Below are 17,680 nucleotides of genomic sequence, written 5' to 3' on the forward strand. Positions count from 1 at the left end.
GGGAAATGTGCGAAAGATTTGTTTGACATTTGCCTGGAGAATAAAACCAGCTTGGATTTGAAGGCTCTCACATTTGTGTACATGTCGTGCGCAAACTGATCTTTCCCTTTGTAGCTTCACGTTCAGCTCATTCATGTGTGAAAATATGTCCACAGCAAACGCAAAGTCACAAAGCCAGTTTGTGTCGCTCAGCTCGGGGAAATCTTCGGATTTCCCCATTAAATTAAAAAATGAGCGAATCTCGTCTTTGAGCTCCCAGACTCGTTGAAACACTTTCCCCAAACTTAACCAGCGGACGCGAGAGTGGTAAATTAGGTCCTGGTGATCCGCATTAGTTTCTTCCAGGAACGTAATGAACTGACGATGATTAAGTCCCCTTGCTCGTATGAAGTTAACAAGTTTTACAACTGGATCCACGACGTGATTAAGCTGCAATACAGACTTACACAGAGACTCCTGATGAATGATGCAGTGAAGTAAAATAACATCCTGGTCAGGGTTTTCTTCTTTCACTTTATCCTGGATTCTTTTCAGCAGCCCGATGTTTTTTCCAGTTAAATTTGGCGATCCATCCGTGGTGACATTGGCAAGTTTACTCCAAGGTAGCTTCATTCTCTCGATGACAGCAGACACCTGTTCATATAAGTCCTCTCCTCGCGTTTTCCCTTTCAGTGATTCCATGCTCAAAAGCTCCTCCGTTATCTCAAAACTGTCGTTAATCCCTCGGATAAAAATTAGGAGCTGAGCAGTGTCTTTTATGTCGTTACTTTCATCCAGTGCTAGTGAATATAACTTAAAGGACTCCGCCTTTTTGTTTAACTATATCTTCGTCAATCAGTTCCACGCGGCGAGTCACTGTCCTGCGTGCTAAACTGATTTTTTCAAACTTGGCTTTGCTCTCCGGACACAAGAGACCTGCTGTCTCTACCATGCACTCTTTCAAAAACTCGCCTTCGGAGAAAGGCTTGCTAGCCTTTGCTAATTTGAATGCCAGCAAATAACTTGCCTTGGTACTTGACTCTTGAATTGCAGTTTGTCGGTGAAAAAAGTTCTGTTGACTCTGTAAATTAGCTGCCAACCTCTGAGCAGTAGCCGCCCGTTCTTGTGTTGACTGCTTGCTAGCATAGTTTGCATGCTTCGTGGCAAAGTGACGGCTGATATTGTACTCTTTGAAAACCGCAACAGCTTCTTGGCATATCAGACATACAGCCGTTGATCGGACTTCAGTGAAGAAGTATTTTGTTGTCCACTCCTTATTAAACACTCGGCATTCGCTGTCCACTTTCCTTCTCTTTGGTCCGCTCATTTTCACAGAAGGGCTTAATGGTGACGTGAAACGAAGTGAAAATTAAAGTGAAATAAAGAGAAATACGCGCCACTCCAACAACGGTCAATGTGTTTTGAGTGCGCCATCTATTGGGGAAACGTGGGCATTGCAGGGAAAGGGGAAAAAAGGAGGTTTTTACTATAATTTGGACAAATTCGGCGGGCCGGATTAAAAAGCCTAACGGGCCGTATGTGGCCCGCGGGCCGTAGTTTGCCCATGTCTGATCTAGATCATCTGCACAGGTTCGGTCAGACCTGGGCTTTGACCGTTAATTAAAAAAACTGAATATAATGATATTCCGTAAAATGTCCAGAAATCAGGATGACAAATATAAATTCTAATTTGACACAGTTCTTTTAGAACACACCAAAAACTACACGTATGTAGGACTAAATATCAGCAACACAGGTAACTTTCACATGGCTGTGAAAGAGCCGAGAGACAAAGCAAGAAGAGCATTCTATGCCATTAAAAGGAACATTAAAATCGAAATTCCAATTAGAATCTGGCAAAATAACCAATTGCTCTATATGGCAGTGAAGTATGGAGTCCCCTCTCTAATAATGAATTTACCAAATGGGACAAACATCCAATCGAAATACTGCATGCAGAGTTTTGCAAGACTGTGTTGCAAGTGCGAAGAAACCCACCAAATAACGCATGTATTCAAATAGAAAAAAAGAGCCATCAAATTTTACAACCATCTAAAAACAAGTGATCATAAAATAAGAAAAGAGTCCACCCATTGGGGCGGCAGGGTAGCCTAGTGGTTAGAGCGTTGGACTAGTAACCAAAAGGTTGCAAGTTCAAACCCCCGAGCTGACAAGGTACAAATCTGTCATTCTGCCCTTGAACAGGCAGTTAACCCACTCTTCCTAGGCCGTCATTGAAAATAAGAATTTGTTCTTTAACTGACTTGCCTAGTTAAATAAAGGTAAAATAAAAAAATATGAGCTGGTTCCAAAGCTCAGATCAATAACCCAAACCAGCCCCATAGAGCCTCAGGACAGCACTCAGAAAATCTGGTCCAACCAACTCCTCACAAATAACAAATAAAAAGATATCACCTATTGGAAAGACATCACACAAAATCTAAGTAAACTTCAATGCTATTTGGCTCTAAACAGACAGGTCATGTTGGCAGACTATCGACCGCTGTGACTGATCGAAAACACTGACTAGGTACAGACACAGTGAGAACAGTCTGGCCATAGAGATCTGTCGTCACAGGCAAACCTGGCTGCCCAGAGAGGACACGTTGTGCTCACTCTGCTCCAGAGGAGAGAGAGAGACAAAGATCTAATATTTAATGGGTGAAAAGACCAAATGTGTTCTTCTGCTACAACCTGAAAAGTGAAAAGTGAAAAGTGCTATGTAATGTCAATAATATTTCCCATTTAGTTTTGTTTTGGTTTTCATACCATGCCATGTAGCTTCTCAGTCATGTTGAGACTGGTCTACAACTATTGCTTCAATGTATTATTATTATTCTCATTAATATTGTTGTTGTAGTTGCTGTTAATGGTAATCCCATTTCCACTACTATTATTCCTATTGCTGTTGGTCCCACCATTTTTGTTATTTGTATACTTTGACATGTTAAGTAATTTAACTTGCCATGTCAATAAAGTCTATTGAAATGAATTGAATTGAGAGAGAGGGAAAGTCGAGTAGAAAAGAGTCGAGAAGAGGGGAGAAGGAACAATAAGAGGTTAATTAAAACTTCTTATGGCTGCAGGGGCAGTATTGAGTAGCTTGGATGAAAGGTGCCCAGAGGTGCCCAGAGTAAGCGGCCTGCTCTTCAGTCACAGTTGCTAATATATGCATAGTATTATTAGTATTGGATAGAATACACTCTGAAGTTTCTAAAACTGTTTGAATGATGTCTGTGAGTATAACAGAACTCATATGGCCGGCAAAAACCTGAGAAGAAATCCAAACAAGAAGTGAGAAATCTGAGGTTGGTCGATTTTCAACCCAGGCCCTATTGAATTCTCAGTGGGATATGGATGAAGATGCACTTTCTAGGGCTTCCACTAGATGTCAACCATCTTTAGAAACTTGAATGAGGCTTCTACTGTGTTATGGGGCTGAATAAGAGCTGAATGAGTCAGGTTACTGGTAGAGAGCCATTTCCTGGTTACGCGCATTTCACATGATATCGACCTGCATTCCATGGCTTCTCCAGACACAAAGGAATTCTCCGGTTGGAACGTTATGGAAGATTTATGATAACAACACCCTAAAGATTGATTCTATACTTAGTTTTACAAGTTTCTTCGACCTGTAATATAACTTTTTAAAGTTTTTGTCCGAAGTTATGCTGGACCTGCACGATCGTTTGGATATGTGTACCTAACGCCCTAACAAAAGTAGCTACTTGGACATAAATAATGGACATTATCGAACAAATCAAGCATTTATTGTGGAACTAAGATTCCTGGGAGTTATTATTTTTCTGAGCGCCGTCTCAGATTATTGCATGGTTTGCTTTTTCCGTAAAGTTGAAAACAAATCTGACACAGCGGTTGCATTAAGAAAAGGTATATCTATAATTCCATGTGTATAACTTGTATTATCATCTACATTTATGATGAGTTTCTGTTGAATCGATGTGGCTATGCAAAACCACTGAATGTTTTTGGAACTAGTGAATGTAACGCGCCAATGTAAACTCAGATGTTTTGATATAAATATGAACTTTATCAAACAAAACATACATGTATTGTGTAACATGAAGACCTATGAGTGTCATCTGATAAAGATCATCAAAGGTTAGTGATTCATTTTATCTCTGTTTTTTTTGTGACTCCTATCTTTGGCTGGAAAAATGGTGTTTATTCTGTGGCTTAGTGGTGACCTAACATAATCATTGTGGCGCTTTCGCTGTAAAGCATATTTGAAATCGGACACTGTGGAGGAATTTTAATTATAAGATTTCTGTTGTTTTGAATTTGGCGCCCTGCACTTTCACTGGCTGTTGTCCTATCGATTCCGTTAACGGGATTGCAGCCATAAGAAGTTTTTAAGAGAAGAGAAAAATAGAGGTATAGAGAGGGAATGAGAAAATGAGAGAACAAGAAAGAAAGAAAAACACGAGAGACTTCTCCTACCTGTCTCAGGGTGGCATGGTCCATGCTGGTGGCAGGTGCAAGGCACACAGGGAGACAGGGGTCCTCCGTTAGGGACCTCTCTGCTGAATCCTGGGGCACAGAGCTCATAGAACTGACCCCCAAATCCAGGAGGGCATGTACACACCTCTACCCAGAGTGCAGGAGGGGTAGAGGGGATAACAGGACTGGAGAAGGGGGCAGCGGAAGCCAGGGTTACCCCTGAGAGTTGGGACGTGTCTGGGGAGAGAGGATGGAGATCATTAATACTTTATCTCCAAATCTGGAGAGGTCATGAATACTCAAACGTCCTCAAAAGGCTACTCTCACATCCAGAAGACAATGGTCATGCTGAGTTTTATCATCAGAAACAAGATTAATCTAGGAATTTAACCAAGTTGTGTGTGTGTGTGTGTGTGTGTGTGTGTGTGTGTGTGTGTGTGTGTGTGTGCGCATACCTGCACTCTTGTGACGTAAATGTGGGCACACACCTATCTACCTCACTCTGAGAATCTCTGATAAAACAAATGAATAAATCAGAGCAGTGGAGCGAGGGAGGAGAGCAGCAGGAAAGGAGGAAGAGAAGAAAAAGTGGGGGTATTGGGGAGCATGCACCCACTGGGATTACTGATTCCTCTTTCCTCTCTTCCTCCATGAATAGTGATGGGGATAGTCTAGGTTGAATCCTCCTCAGCCATTGTACAGAATACTACCACCACCACTCAAGGTCCAGTGCCCAGGCTTTCAACATAGGCTCTTTACCAGTGCCAGTGAGGATGTGTGTGCGTGTTTCACGGTGAGTAAGGGATGTGTGTGAGATCAAAAATACAGAATGTGTGAATTAATGAATTAATGTCTAATGAGAGAAAGGGAGAGAGGGAAAGAGCCATTTAAAAAAGACAGAATAAGCATGAGGAAGAGAGAGACCATGGGTTCTAACAAGTCGTGATCACCCTGATCCTTAAGCAACGATACAACACAGTTAATTTACCATCTGCAACTCAGCCCCCAACCAACTCATCCCCTCCGACTACCATACTCCTGGCCACCAGATAAACCATCTCCCTCTCCTTCTCCCTCCCCCTGTCTCTAGGCAGCCACCCGAACCTCTCTGAAACAGAGGTGTTGGGTTAAATGCGTAAGACACATTTCAGTTGAATGCATTCAGATGTACAACTGACTAGGTATCCCCCTTTTCTCTCTCTCTCTCTCTCTCTCTCTCTCTCTCTCTCTCTCTCTCTCTCTCTCTCCATCTCTATACCCTTTCTTCATCTCTCTCCCCCTCACTCTTTCATTTACATTTACATTTAAGTCATTTAGCAGACGCTCTTATCCAGAGCGACTTACAAATTGGTGCGTTCACCTTAAGACATCCAGTGGAACAGCCACTTTACAATAGTGCATCTAAATCTTTTAAGGGGGGAAGGGGTGAGAAGGATTACTTTATCCTATCCTAGGTATTCCTGAAAGAGGTGGGGTTTCAGGTGTCTCCGGAAGGTGGTGATTGACTCCGCTGTCCTGGCGTCGTGAGGGAGTTTGTTCCACCATTGGGGGGCCAGAGCAGCGAACAGTTTTGACTGGGCTGCGCGGGAACTGTACTTCCTCAGTGGTAGGGAGGCGAGCAGGCCAGAGGTGGATGAACGCAGTGCCCTTGTTTGGGTGTAGGGCCTGATCAGAGCCTGGAGGTACTGAGGTGCCGTTCCCCTCACAGCTCCGTAGGCAAGCACCATGGTCTTGTAGCGGATGCGAGCTTCAACTGGAAGCCAGTGGAGAGAGCGGAGGAGCGGGGTGACGTGAGAGAACTTGGGAAGGTTGAACACCAGACGGGCTGCGGCGTTCTGGATGAGTTGTAGGGGTTTAATGGCACAGGCAGGGAGCCCAGCCAACAGCGAGTTGCAGTAATCCAGACGGGAGATGACAAGTGCCTGGATTAGGACCTGCGCTGCTTCCTGTGTGAGGCAGGGTCGTACTCTGCGGATGTTGTAGAGCATGAACCTACAAGAACGGGCCACCGCCTTGATGTTAGTTGAGAACGACAGGGTGTTGTCCAGGATCACGCCAAGGTTCTTAGCGCTCTGGGAGGAGGACACAATGGAGTTGTCAACCGTGATGGCGAGATCATGGAACGGGCAGTCCTTCCCCGGGAGGAAGAGCAGCTCCGTCTTGCCGAGGTTCAGCTTGAGGTGGTGATCCGTCATCCACACTGATATGTCTGCCAGACATGCAGAGATGCGATTCGCCACCTGGTCATCAGAAGGGGGAAAGGAGAAGATTAATTGTGTGTCGTCTGCATAGCAATGATAGGAGAGACCATGTGAGGTTATGACAGAGCCAAGTGACTTGGTGTATAGCGAGAATAGGAGAGGGCCTAGAACAGAGCCCTGGGGGACGCCAGTGGTGAGAGTGCGTGGTGAGGAGACAGATTCTCGCCACGCCACCTGGTAGGAGCGACCTGTCAGGTAGGACGCAATCCAAGCGTGGGCCGCGCCGGAGTGCCCAACTCGGAGAGGGTGGAGAGGAGGATCTGATGGTTCACAGTATCGAAGGCAGCCGATAGGTCTAGAAGGATGAGAGCAGAGGAGAGAGAGTTAGCTTTAGCAGTGCGGAGGGCCTCCGTGATACAGAGAAGAGCAGTCTCAGTTGAATGACTAGTCTTGAAACCTGACTGATTTTGATCAAGAAGGTCATTCTGAGAGAGATAGCGGGTGAGCTGGCCAAGGACGGCACGTTCAAGAGTTTTGGAGAGAAAAGAAAGAAGGGATACTGGTCTGTAGTTGTTGACATCGGAGGGATCGAGTGTAGGTTTTTTCAGAAGGGGTGCAACTCTCGCTCTCTTGAAGACAGAAGGGACGTAGCCAGCGGTCAGGGATGAGTTGATGAGCGAGGTGAGGTAAGGGAGAAGGTCTCTTTCCCTCTCTCTCTCTCTCTCGCTCTCCTTCTCTGCCCCTCTCGCTCTCCATCTCTATACCCTTTCTTCATCTCTCTCCCCCTCACTCTTCCCCTCTTTCCCTTTTTCTCGCTCCCTTTTCCATTCTCTCTACATCTCTCTCTCTCTCTCCCATTCTTTCTGCCCCTCTCTCCATTCCTCTCTCTCTCTCCCTCCACCCCGCACACCTCTCCCTCTACTGATTATGTGGAAGCCTCCTACCCTAACCTTACATCTTCAACACTACTCAGCTGTCACACAGGATCCTCACCCAACAATGTGACATCCATCGCCTACAGACAATCCTGTCATTAAAATAATAATGAATGTCTTAATCTGTTTTTTGGTGCAGGGGGGGAGAAAAAGGCGAAATTGCACTTTGTGGGATTTTCATATTAACATTTGCTTGGCGGCCTGCGGAGATAAGGCACTTCTAACACTGTTTGAGAATTCATTTGAGACCGAACACAAATCATTAGCAGTGTTTTCCTCCGCAATGCACAAAGAGGGGGTGTGTGTGTGTGTGTGTGTGTGTGTGTGTGTGTGTGTGTGTGTGTGTGTGAGAGAGAGAGACCGTGTGCGTCTATGTGTACATGAGTGTGAATGTCTGTGTGTGCATGCACATAGTGTGAATGTGTGTATGGCTTTAACTAAAGTGAGAGATGGTGACTTTTAACAGCTGTTCTGTCATCTTTGTGCTCTAATCTAATGTAATGCCTCTCACATCCCCTCAGTACAGACAGAGAGAGAGAGAGAGAGAGAGAGACAGAGAGAGAGAGAGAGAGAGAGAGAGAGAGAGAGAGAGAGAGAGAGAGAGAGAGAGAGAGAGAGAGAGAGAGAGAGAGAGAGAGAGAGAGAGAGAGAGAGAGAGAGAGAGAGAGAGAGAGAGAGAGAGAGAGAGAGAGAGAGAGAGAGAGAGAGAGAGAGAGAGAAAATATCTGTGAGCAGAAGTCCTGCTGCTCTTGCCTATGAATTTGGCACAACTCAATGCTTCAGTGAGAGCAAGCATGTGTTGAACACTCAGCGATATAAAGTAGGCCTTAACTGGTAATGAAAATGTGCGTGGGTGCCTCTGTTGCATTTAATAGTCTCAAAGTGGTTGTGTGTATAAACTATAAAGAGTGTGTGTGTGTACGTACGTGGGTGCATGTGGTCCATATGAGAGTGACTGAGGCAGTGTTACTAAGTGAGATAGAGTTCTGGTACTGAACTTCCCCTGCCAGTGAAATAACTTGACAGCTGATGTTCACGAGGCCAAGTGGTGTTACCATGCAGATTCTCCCCAGAGATGTTCCAGAAGAGGCCGGAGCCAATGAGAGGGCAGCAGGTTGAGAGCAAGTAGTAGGAAGCAGACTGCTGTCCGTTAATGAACTGACAGGGTAGAGAGGAATCACATCCAGCTCAATGACTCTTCTGATGGACTTGTTTTACTTTGGTTAAATAAGAACATACTCTTAGTGATAGGGTACAGGAGGCACAAATAATGAACAACACGCTAGCTTGAGGTGTAGCCATTGCATGTATGCACACACACTTATACACACCCACTCTTGCACACATGTAAACAAACACACACACACACACACTTACAGTTGTGTCCTCCTGCGTTGCTGATCTGTATAGCAGTGAGGTTGAAGAGAAGATGGTGGAACTGGAAGGCAGACAACGAAGGCCTCAGCCTCGTCTCCTCCTTGTGAAGTCTGGAGGAAAACATACACAAACACAGCTCCATGATTACTGAGGCCCCTATGTTTACTGAGGCCCCTATGATTACCGAGTCCCGCAACATGTTTGTACAGTATTATTGCGTGCAGTATGTTTGTAGGAATGAATAAATGCATCAGTCATATCTTATGTTCACCGTCTGAAATGTAGCATGGGATGTTTGTGTTAGTAATGGGAATGTGGAAGCTGTCTGTTGGACATACAGCTCCAACTCTGTCCTGTGTGTGAATTTGTTATATTTGGGCAAGGTATATCCGCTATATGTCCTCTGTCTATGAGTTAGTGTTGACAGTATATGACATTTCCTCTGTATGTGAAAAAAATGTGTGTCCAGTCTATGGACCACACAGACCTCTCCCCCTCTACAGAGGTCCTCGTTCCCCGGCCCCTAGACAGCCATAGTTATAAAAGGAGACAATTACAAACACAGCCTCACAGCCCCCCGGTAATGGAGCTGCTGCTCTGCTGCTGTGTAGCGATAAGCAGGGGTTGATGTGAAAGTGAGAGAACTCTCTGCCATGTCTTCCCTGTGGAGCACTGTCCATTTTGGTTCTAATCAGAGCCGGGCAGAGCCAGAGACACTGAGACTGTAATTAAGGAATGCTAGTATGAGAGGAACATCATCAGAACATCATCAGATGACCAGGAATCCACTGGAGATCTGTGCATAGTGTGTGGTTTGTTTTACTATCTTTGTGGGGACCAAACAACTGATTCCCATTCAAAATCCCATTTTCCCTAACCCTAAACCTAATCCTAATCCTTAACCTATCCCTAACCTTAACCTTAACCTCAAACCCCTAACCTTAACCTTAACCCTAAACCGAACCCTAACTCCTAACCCTAAACCTTAACCGTAACCCTAATCTCAATTCTAACCCCTAACCCTAAAATAGCCTTTTACCTTGTGGGGACCTGCGAAATGACCCCAAATGTTCCTTATTTTACTATCTCTGTCAGGACTTCTGATCCTAACAAGGATAGTAAAACCAAACACACACACACATACACAGATAGATAGAGACACAGAGGGGCGGAGAGGAGAGCCTCCCGGGTGGCGCAGTGGTCTACCAGAGACTCTGGGTTCGAGCCCAGGCTCTGTCGCAGCCGGCCGCGACCGTGAGGTCCATGGGGCAACGCACAAGTGGCCTAGCGTCATCCGGGTTAGGGAGGGTTTGGCCGGTAGGGATATCTTTGTCTCGTGTAAGGTGTTTCCTCCGACACATTGGTGCGGCTGGCCTTGGTTTCGCACTGTGTTAAGAAGCAGTGTGGCTTGGTTGTGTTTCGGAGGACGCATGGCTCTCGACCTTTGTCTCTCCCGAGCCCTTACGGGAGTTGTAGTAATGAGACAAGACAATAACTACTAACAATTGGATACCACGAAATTGGGGAGAAAAAAAAAAAAAAAAAATTAACATTTTTAAATTTAAAAAGAGGGGTGGAGAGGAGAGAGAGATGAGGAGGAGAAGAGAAAATAGACAGAAGAGAAAAGAGAGGATGAAGACGAAGAGAAGAGAACCAGAATACACAAACATGTATCCTGTTTATACATTTAGAACGAAAAGTATCCACCCCTTGTGTCTCCCCACAGTCTACACTGTAATGGAGAACAACAAAGGCTAACTCCTCCAACACTATTTAACATGTGGGCATCAAGCACCCCCCCCAGTCTCTGAACACCCCTATCCACCCCCCTACTCCCTGTGATTATAAATGATCCTGGTGTCTGCTGGAAACACAGAGCCACTTATCCTGGCTAATACATTCAACACATTCACACAACACATGCAGGCTCACAGTCATAACATACAGCATGCTATCTGTCACTCAGAGTACATAGCCAGGGAATGGGGAAGTGTGTGTTGTGTTATTGTCTGCAGTCAAATGACACAAACACAGGCATGGATAAACACACACACAAACACACACACACCACTCCACTTCCCAGCTGATCCATCTCAACGTAACCGTGTGGAGCCAGGAAGAGAGCTCCAGCAAGAGGGGATGCTGTGTGTGTGTGTGTGTGTTTGTGTGTGTGTGAGAGAGAGTGTGTAGGGACAGATATCTGTCTCTCTAATGACGTGTGTGGAGCCTGTCGCCATAGATGGCCCACTTAATGACACTCCTTTCCCCAGGGGAAAAGGGGGGACCAAACTGCCCCTTCACCAAGGGCTGAGGGGCAGGAGGGAACTGCATGCTTCGGTTTGGCTGGCACCTAGTCGAACTTGGCTAGGTGAACTGAATGAATCTGCTCGCCTACTCCCTAAAAATACCTTTGCTTGAAAAAGTAGTCAACATTTATCTAAGATAACTCAAGAAGTCTGTCATTCATTATTTATTTTTTGCAGAGGATATCTTAGTCGCGCAATTTTACATCTAACTAAGATGATTGGTGCAGTATTTCTCAAGGGAAAAAAATTGCTTGAAAAAGTAGTCTATTATTGAATGACAACAAACACTTAATTGAAGAATCCTTACTGTTGACCCATGACAGATGAAAGTGTGTAGACTTTGGCTCCAAACTTCGGCTTGGCTCGAGAAAAAACATGTTTTGCATGAACAGCAGAAAAGAAACCGTCACCAAATATCGTCATAATCTTTGCACAAACTGTGACTAACTGTTTTGGATGGGAAGAATAAGGACACCTTTAGTGGTGGACAGTAACCAGAAAGGACACGACTATGTCTGACACAAAGTCATAAGGCAGATTCCATAGTATCTCAATCCAGATAGGGATCATATTGCCATGAAGATGGTACTGTTCATCCACACAGCCTGAGGACTCTGTATGTGTGACATGTGTAATATCATGTATAGCAGCACAATGGTAGTAGCCTTGTAGTATGTCATACACATATGCACACATGCTATACACATATACCAAACTCACATATGCACACCTCAGCTAATGTTGCTGCCTTACACAGGTTTTACCTGAGAGTGAAGGTGTGCTGGGGAGCGAGGCCTGGCTGGTGGACAGGTCCATGTTGGGGTGAAAGGTCAGCTGACAGGGTGGTTCCCGATCCTTCCAGGAGCACTGTGGCACTGTGAGGGAGGAGGTACTGGGCCTCGGCCGTGAAAGTCAGGGAAAGGAGCTGGCCGTAGCTCAGGAGATGGTTCCCCAGGAACCTCTCTACAGGAGGGAGGGGAGACAGACAAACAGACATGCTTTTAGCTATCTCACATCCTCCCAGAGAGAAAGAGAGACACAGAGAGAGAGAGAGAGAAAGAGAGACATGTCAATAAGTCCCATTGAGAGAGAGAGAGAGAGAGAGAGAGAGAGAGAGAGAGAGAGAGAGAGAGAGAGAGAGGAGAACCTCTTATCATTACTGTGTGGGATTTCAATTGTTTTGTGTTTTTTGCAAGTGTGTACATCTGAGAGTGAACTAGTAAGGGATTGATTTAGTATGAGTGTGTGTTTGTACGAGTGTGTGTAAGTGTGAAAGAGAGAGGGTCCACGTTGGGGTAAGTGTGTGTGTGAGGGAGAGAGAGAGAGTGATTGTGTGTGTGTATGTATGGTAAAGTGCGAGGGCCGAGGATCTTGTAGCCCAGATCACAGTGGGAGTCTGGCTGTAATTACCCTCATTACAGCACATTAACACCACTTCAAAGAGACACATACACACGCACACACCAAGCCATGCGTACACACACACACACACACACACACACACACACACACATATACACACACACACACACACACACACATATACACACACACACACACACATATACACACACACACACACACACACACACACACACACACACACACACACACACACACATTCCAACCACTTTTCAAACCAGCACACTCACAGCATACAACATGATCAGCAGCCAGGGAGCCTCTAATAAAACAACAAATTGGAAAAACTATCCCTGAAATATACAATATCTTGAGTTATGGGTGGGTGAGGTGAGAGACTCAATAAAATGGTGTTTGTGGAAATATGTAAAAATAAAACAATAATCAGTATGCTAAGAGGAGATGGATAAGCATCCATTATTCAAGATTGATTGCAGCAATAAAACCAGCAGTGCACTTTTATAAACGAGGCAGACATTTCTCAGTAAGGCAATACGAAACAGCATAATATGCCACAGTGTGAATGACACTGCAGCAGACCTGGATTCAAACTATTTGAAATCTTAAAAAATGCTTTGAGCATTTGCTTAGCCTCCCTGGAGTGACAGTTGGGCTGGGCTGGGCTTGTACTTTTGGGACGTTTCTATTTGTGCTATTGCAAAAGGCAAGCTCAGTCATATTGTATTTGAACCCAGGTCTGTGCCGCAGCAGTGCAACCTCCACTAACAGGCTGAGGTTGTGTGTTTTGAGTGTATTTGTGTGTGTCATGTATTCTGGTCTCTGCTGGTATTGTTAGGGCTGCAGTGGATGTCAGAAGGTGATCCTGTGGGTGGTACGTGGTACCCGAGGCTGCAGTCTGACCACACACACACACACACACACACACACACACACACACACACACACACACACACACACACACACACACACACACACACACACACACACCTGTCTGCTCACCTCACAGTCACATCTGATATTTGGAGGACCAGCCTTTATCATCCCAAGCACACTGCCCAGTGCCGGATGACTGCTCTCTGGGTTTATGGACTGATGGTCTGATGGACTGGGTTTATGGGCTGATGGTCTGATGGACTGGGTTTATGGGCTGATGGTTGACCTCTGATCCTACAGTTTGTTTAGAGTTGTAATGTTATTTACTGTGTGACAGGCTACAGGTTTGCTCTGCTTTAGGATATTTGGAGGAATTTTGAAGAGCATTATAGGATGATGTTGAAGAGGTGATTCACCTAGTACGGTTTGTGTCATATTTCAGGGGCATAACTTTGGTTTTAGAAGTGGGGGGGACATAACCTAGCAGGGGGTCTGGGACTCCTCCCTCCTCCTCCCTATATTTCTACTAGGGCTTTCCCCGACCCAAAACAATATTTGTTGCCAAGAGTAGTCTTTTTTAGACCAATCGATTGGTCGAAATTGTAAAATGTGTATTTTCCCATATATTGAAACACACAATGTATTTGAATAAAATCAACGATATGATGCTTTAAGCTGTTTGATTAAATAACTAAGACACACAAATTACTGAAGTGGGAGCCAGAGATCAAGATAGCGTAACCAGAAAAAAAACTGTTCCCGACCCTCCTTCTCACGCTGATGCTGGACTTGGCAGATTCTGCTGTTATGCTCCTGAAGTTACCATGATAGGCTAAAGCACTGGCTGGCAATCTATTCCATTTGGATTGCCAATTTGTCTTACCATTTCCACTAATCTGTAACTTTTATTGCCAACTATGTAAAAATAACCTACATAAATCCAACATATAAAAACATTGCAGCCTGCAGGTAGAAAATATCCTGATAAAATAAACATCTTATAAATCACATCAGCTATATGCATGTCATGTCTGAAACTAACTTGAAATATTGTATCAAATATCAACTTGGTTGCCCAGAAACTTGCGCTAGCCAACTTGAAACATTGTATAACATATTCTGGGCCCTCAGAGTTTCCCGCGCCAGTGACCTTGGGACAGACACAGCTTTCGGCTGGTTGTGCAATGAATAAGAAGTAATTAGGTATTACATTTTTCCCTTTCATGCCAAGTGGTTATCAAAGGGAGAAACCTGGAAATATTTTTCAAATATTTTGAGGAACTATTGTCATTCTCAATTGATTCTAATAACAGACATTGTTTACTTGCTGTTTGTGAAGAGACATTTATTTGAGAAGCTCCACAGCTCACTAGTGGTGGTGAGTAAACTCTAAGGATCGGCCACTTTTTTCCAATTTTCGCCTAAAATGACATACCCAAGTGTAATTGCCTGTAGCTCAGGCCCTGAAGCAAGGATATGCATTTTATTGGTACAATTTGAAAGGAAACACTTTAAAGTTTGAAGAAATGTGAAAGGAACGTAGGTGATATATATATATATATATATATATATATATATATATATATATAATATATATATATTATTTAAGTCAGTTAAGAACAAATTCTTATTTTCAACGATTGCTTAGGAACAGTGAGTTAACTGCCTTGTTCAGGGGCAGGCAGAACAACAGATTTTGACCTTGTTAGCTCGGGGATTCAATCCACCAACCTTTCGGATATTGGCCCAATGCTCTAACCAGTAGGGTACCTGCCACCCCTAATATAACACATTAGATCTGGTAAAAGACAATACAAAGAAAAAAAACAACACATTTTTTGTAAATTTTTTTGTACCATCATCTTTGAAATGCAAGAGAAAGGCCATAATGTATTATTCCAGCGCAGGTGCAATTTAGATATTGGCCACTAGATGGCAGCGGTGTATGTGCAAAGGTTTAGTCTGATACAATGAACCATTGCATTTCTGTTCAAAATGTTGTATTAAGACTGCCCAAATGTGCCTAATTTGTTTATTAATAACTTTTCATGTTCAAAATTGTGCACTCTCTTCAAAGAATAGCATGGTATTCATCCACTGTAATAGCTACTGTAAATCGGACAGATCAGTTAGATTAACAAGCTTTTTGCCAATATCAGATATGTCTATGTCCTGTCTATGTTCTTGTTAATTTCAACCTCATGCTAATCGCATTAGCCTATGTTAGCTCAACCATCCCGCAGGGAACCCAACAATCCTGAATAAGTTAAGACAATCAGAGATACTATCAGACATTCCCAAATGGGCACATTTATAGGCCTACATTTGCGCACAGCCAGGTAGACTAGTCCTACAGTACTTCTACACAGTATGTGTAATCAGGTGGACGTCCTTACTCAACATTGACAGGAGCAGGAACATTGACATTGGTGTCAAACGAAAGACGATTAATAAATTGACAAAACTTCTCACAAGTGTAGCATAGGTTGTGGGTTCTGCAAAACACATGTTCACTCCGACAATGACAACGGTAAAAGACGGTAATAATAATATCTTGAATGCATTAACAGAAATGACTGTACCTAAACAAACTTTGCAGATGATAAATTATGGGAATTAATGGACGGCTAAATGCCGGCTACGACTGGTGATATATGTAATGGGGAATTGATAGACACAGCAAACAATGCACACAATGAAGTTATGAAACAATGAAAACCCACGAAATGGTGGCAGAGAGACGTGCCTTGTGCATCTGAGCCACAATCCTTATTTTCTTGGACTGTGGCATCCCTGCGGCTTCCTCAATGGATTAGTCCACTGAGACAGGCACAAATCACACAGGTGTCCATGTGCCATGGAAAAACATCTATTTGTAACTGCTCGACTAAAAACAACTCATGTTTTCAATACAGATCCCTTTTGTCATGCAGTATTCCATATTAGGCACGCAGACCTTATGAAAGTTGCACTGTATACTCTTAATCTTATAATAATTCAAATCTAGTGATACATAACTTGACCTTTCTGCCACCCATTGTGACATGCGGGAGGATAACCAACTTTCCAATTAATGGCAATGCATTTCTTAGCAGCTATAAATGCTAGATTAAACAGGTTCTTCTGACAACAGTCTCCAGTATCAACATTTCAAAGCAAACATAAACAGGAAGAAGGGAGAATCTGTAGACATGCTGAGATAAAAAAACATACTATTTGCCAGATTTCAGCTAGCCTTCACCAGATCATAGCATATGCAAATATTTCCCCTTTTGTGCTTTCCACCTTCATCAGAGGACTTACATTTCTGAGTGCATAATATTCAGTTTCACTGGAATATAGTATGTTCTGTGGATGGTCTTAAACTGCAGAAATGTATGTCTGAGATGATATGAACATGACTGGGCATTTAAACATATCTGTATAGATTCATCATCATCAATAGTGTCTCCCAGGTCTTCCTCATGTTTTTATTTGACATGTTATGTTTTGTTCGGAAAAGCTTCTACCAATCGTTTTGTTACAGTTTGGAAATCAACTTCAGAGGTTTGTCAGACTACCTTAAAATAGTTTAATATTTGAAGCTTCTGGCTTGTCCAGTGTTTGCTGCTTAGAGAGAATAAAGTATCTGCAAAAGTTCACCTCAGCGCTGTCACAGACTGGTCTTCCCTGGTGGCCTGACCCTGCTGAGACCACAGTCAACATATAATCCTGCTCAGATGAGGCATGACAAAGAATTACCTCAGAGTTCATTTATTCATTATATTATCCAAGAAAGTAATCAATGGTTCAAATAATTGAAATGACCATTATTCCCAGTTGCCTACCCATCAACTCAAGATGGAACTTTGTATCCATTCACTGATTGTATTAATATACTGCAAAATTCACCTGAGCTCCGTAGACTTGTCTTCCCTGGCTTTCTGGCTCTGCTGGGACACCTGTCACCATCTGAGCCTGCTAAGCCATGATGGTCATAGTGTTATGTACTGACTGTGCACCATGACAGTGTAGCCTGTAGAGATGTTTATACTGTGGCAGTGTGACAAGTAAGGAATTAGCTAGGGGAAGTGACAGATCAATAATGTTACATTGCTAGACTGACAAAGAAAAACTCTCAATGCTCTGTCAAAAAACACAAGAATATCAATCTTCAATCATTTGG

The 17,680-nt window shown here is 43.7% G+C and overlaps 1 protein-coding gene across 1 annotated transcript in view; it reads right to left on the bottom strand.

Annotated features, from left to right (window-relative positions):
- LOC115120723 (laminin subunit gamma-3-like) overlaps positions 1 to 17,680 on the bottom strand; it is a 235,120-nt gene that overhangs the window by 116,873 nt on the left and 100,567 nt on the right. The window contains 3 exon segments of the mRNA XM_065018086.1: positions 4,441 to 4,677; positions 8,954 to 9,063; positions 12,024 to 12,222. Coding sequence (XP_064874158.1) covers positions 4,441 to 4,677; positions 8,954 to 9,063; positions 12,024 to 12,222 — 546 coding nt within the window.

Source organism: Oncorhynchus nerka, linkage group LG4 (assembly GCF_034236695.1).
Source record: "Oncorhynchus nerka isolate Pitt River linkage group LG4, Oner_Uvic_2.0, whole genome shotgun sequence".
NCBI classification, from domain to species: Eukaryota; Metazoa; Chordata; class Actinopteri; order Salmoniformes; family Salmonidae; genus Oncorhynchus; species Oncorhynchus nerka.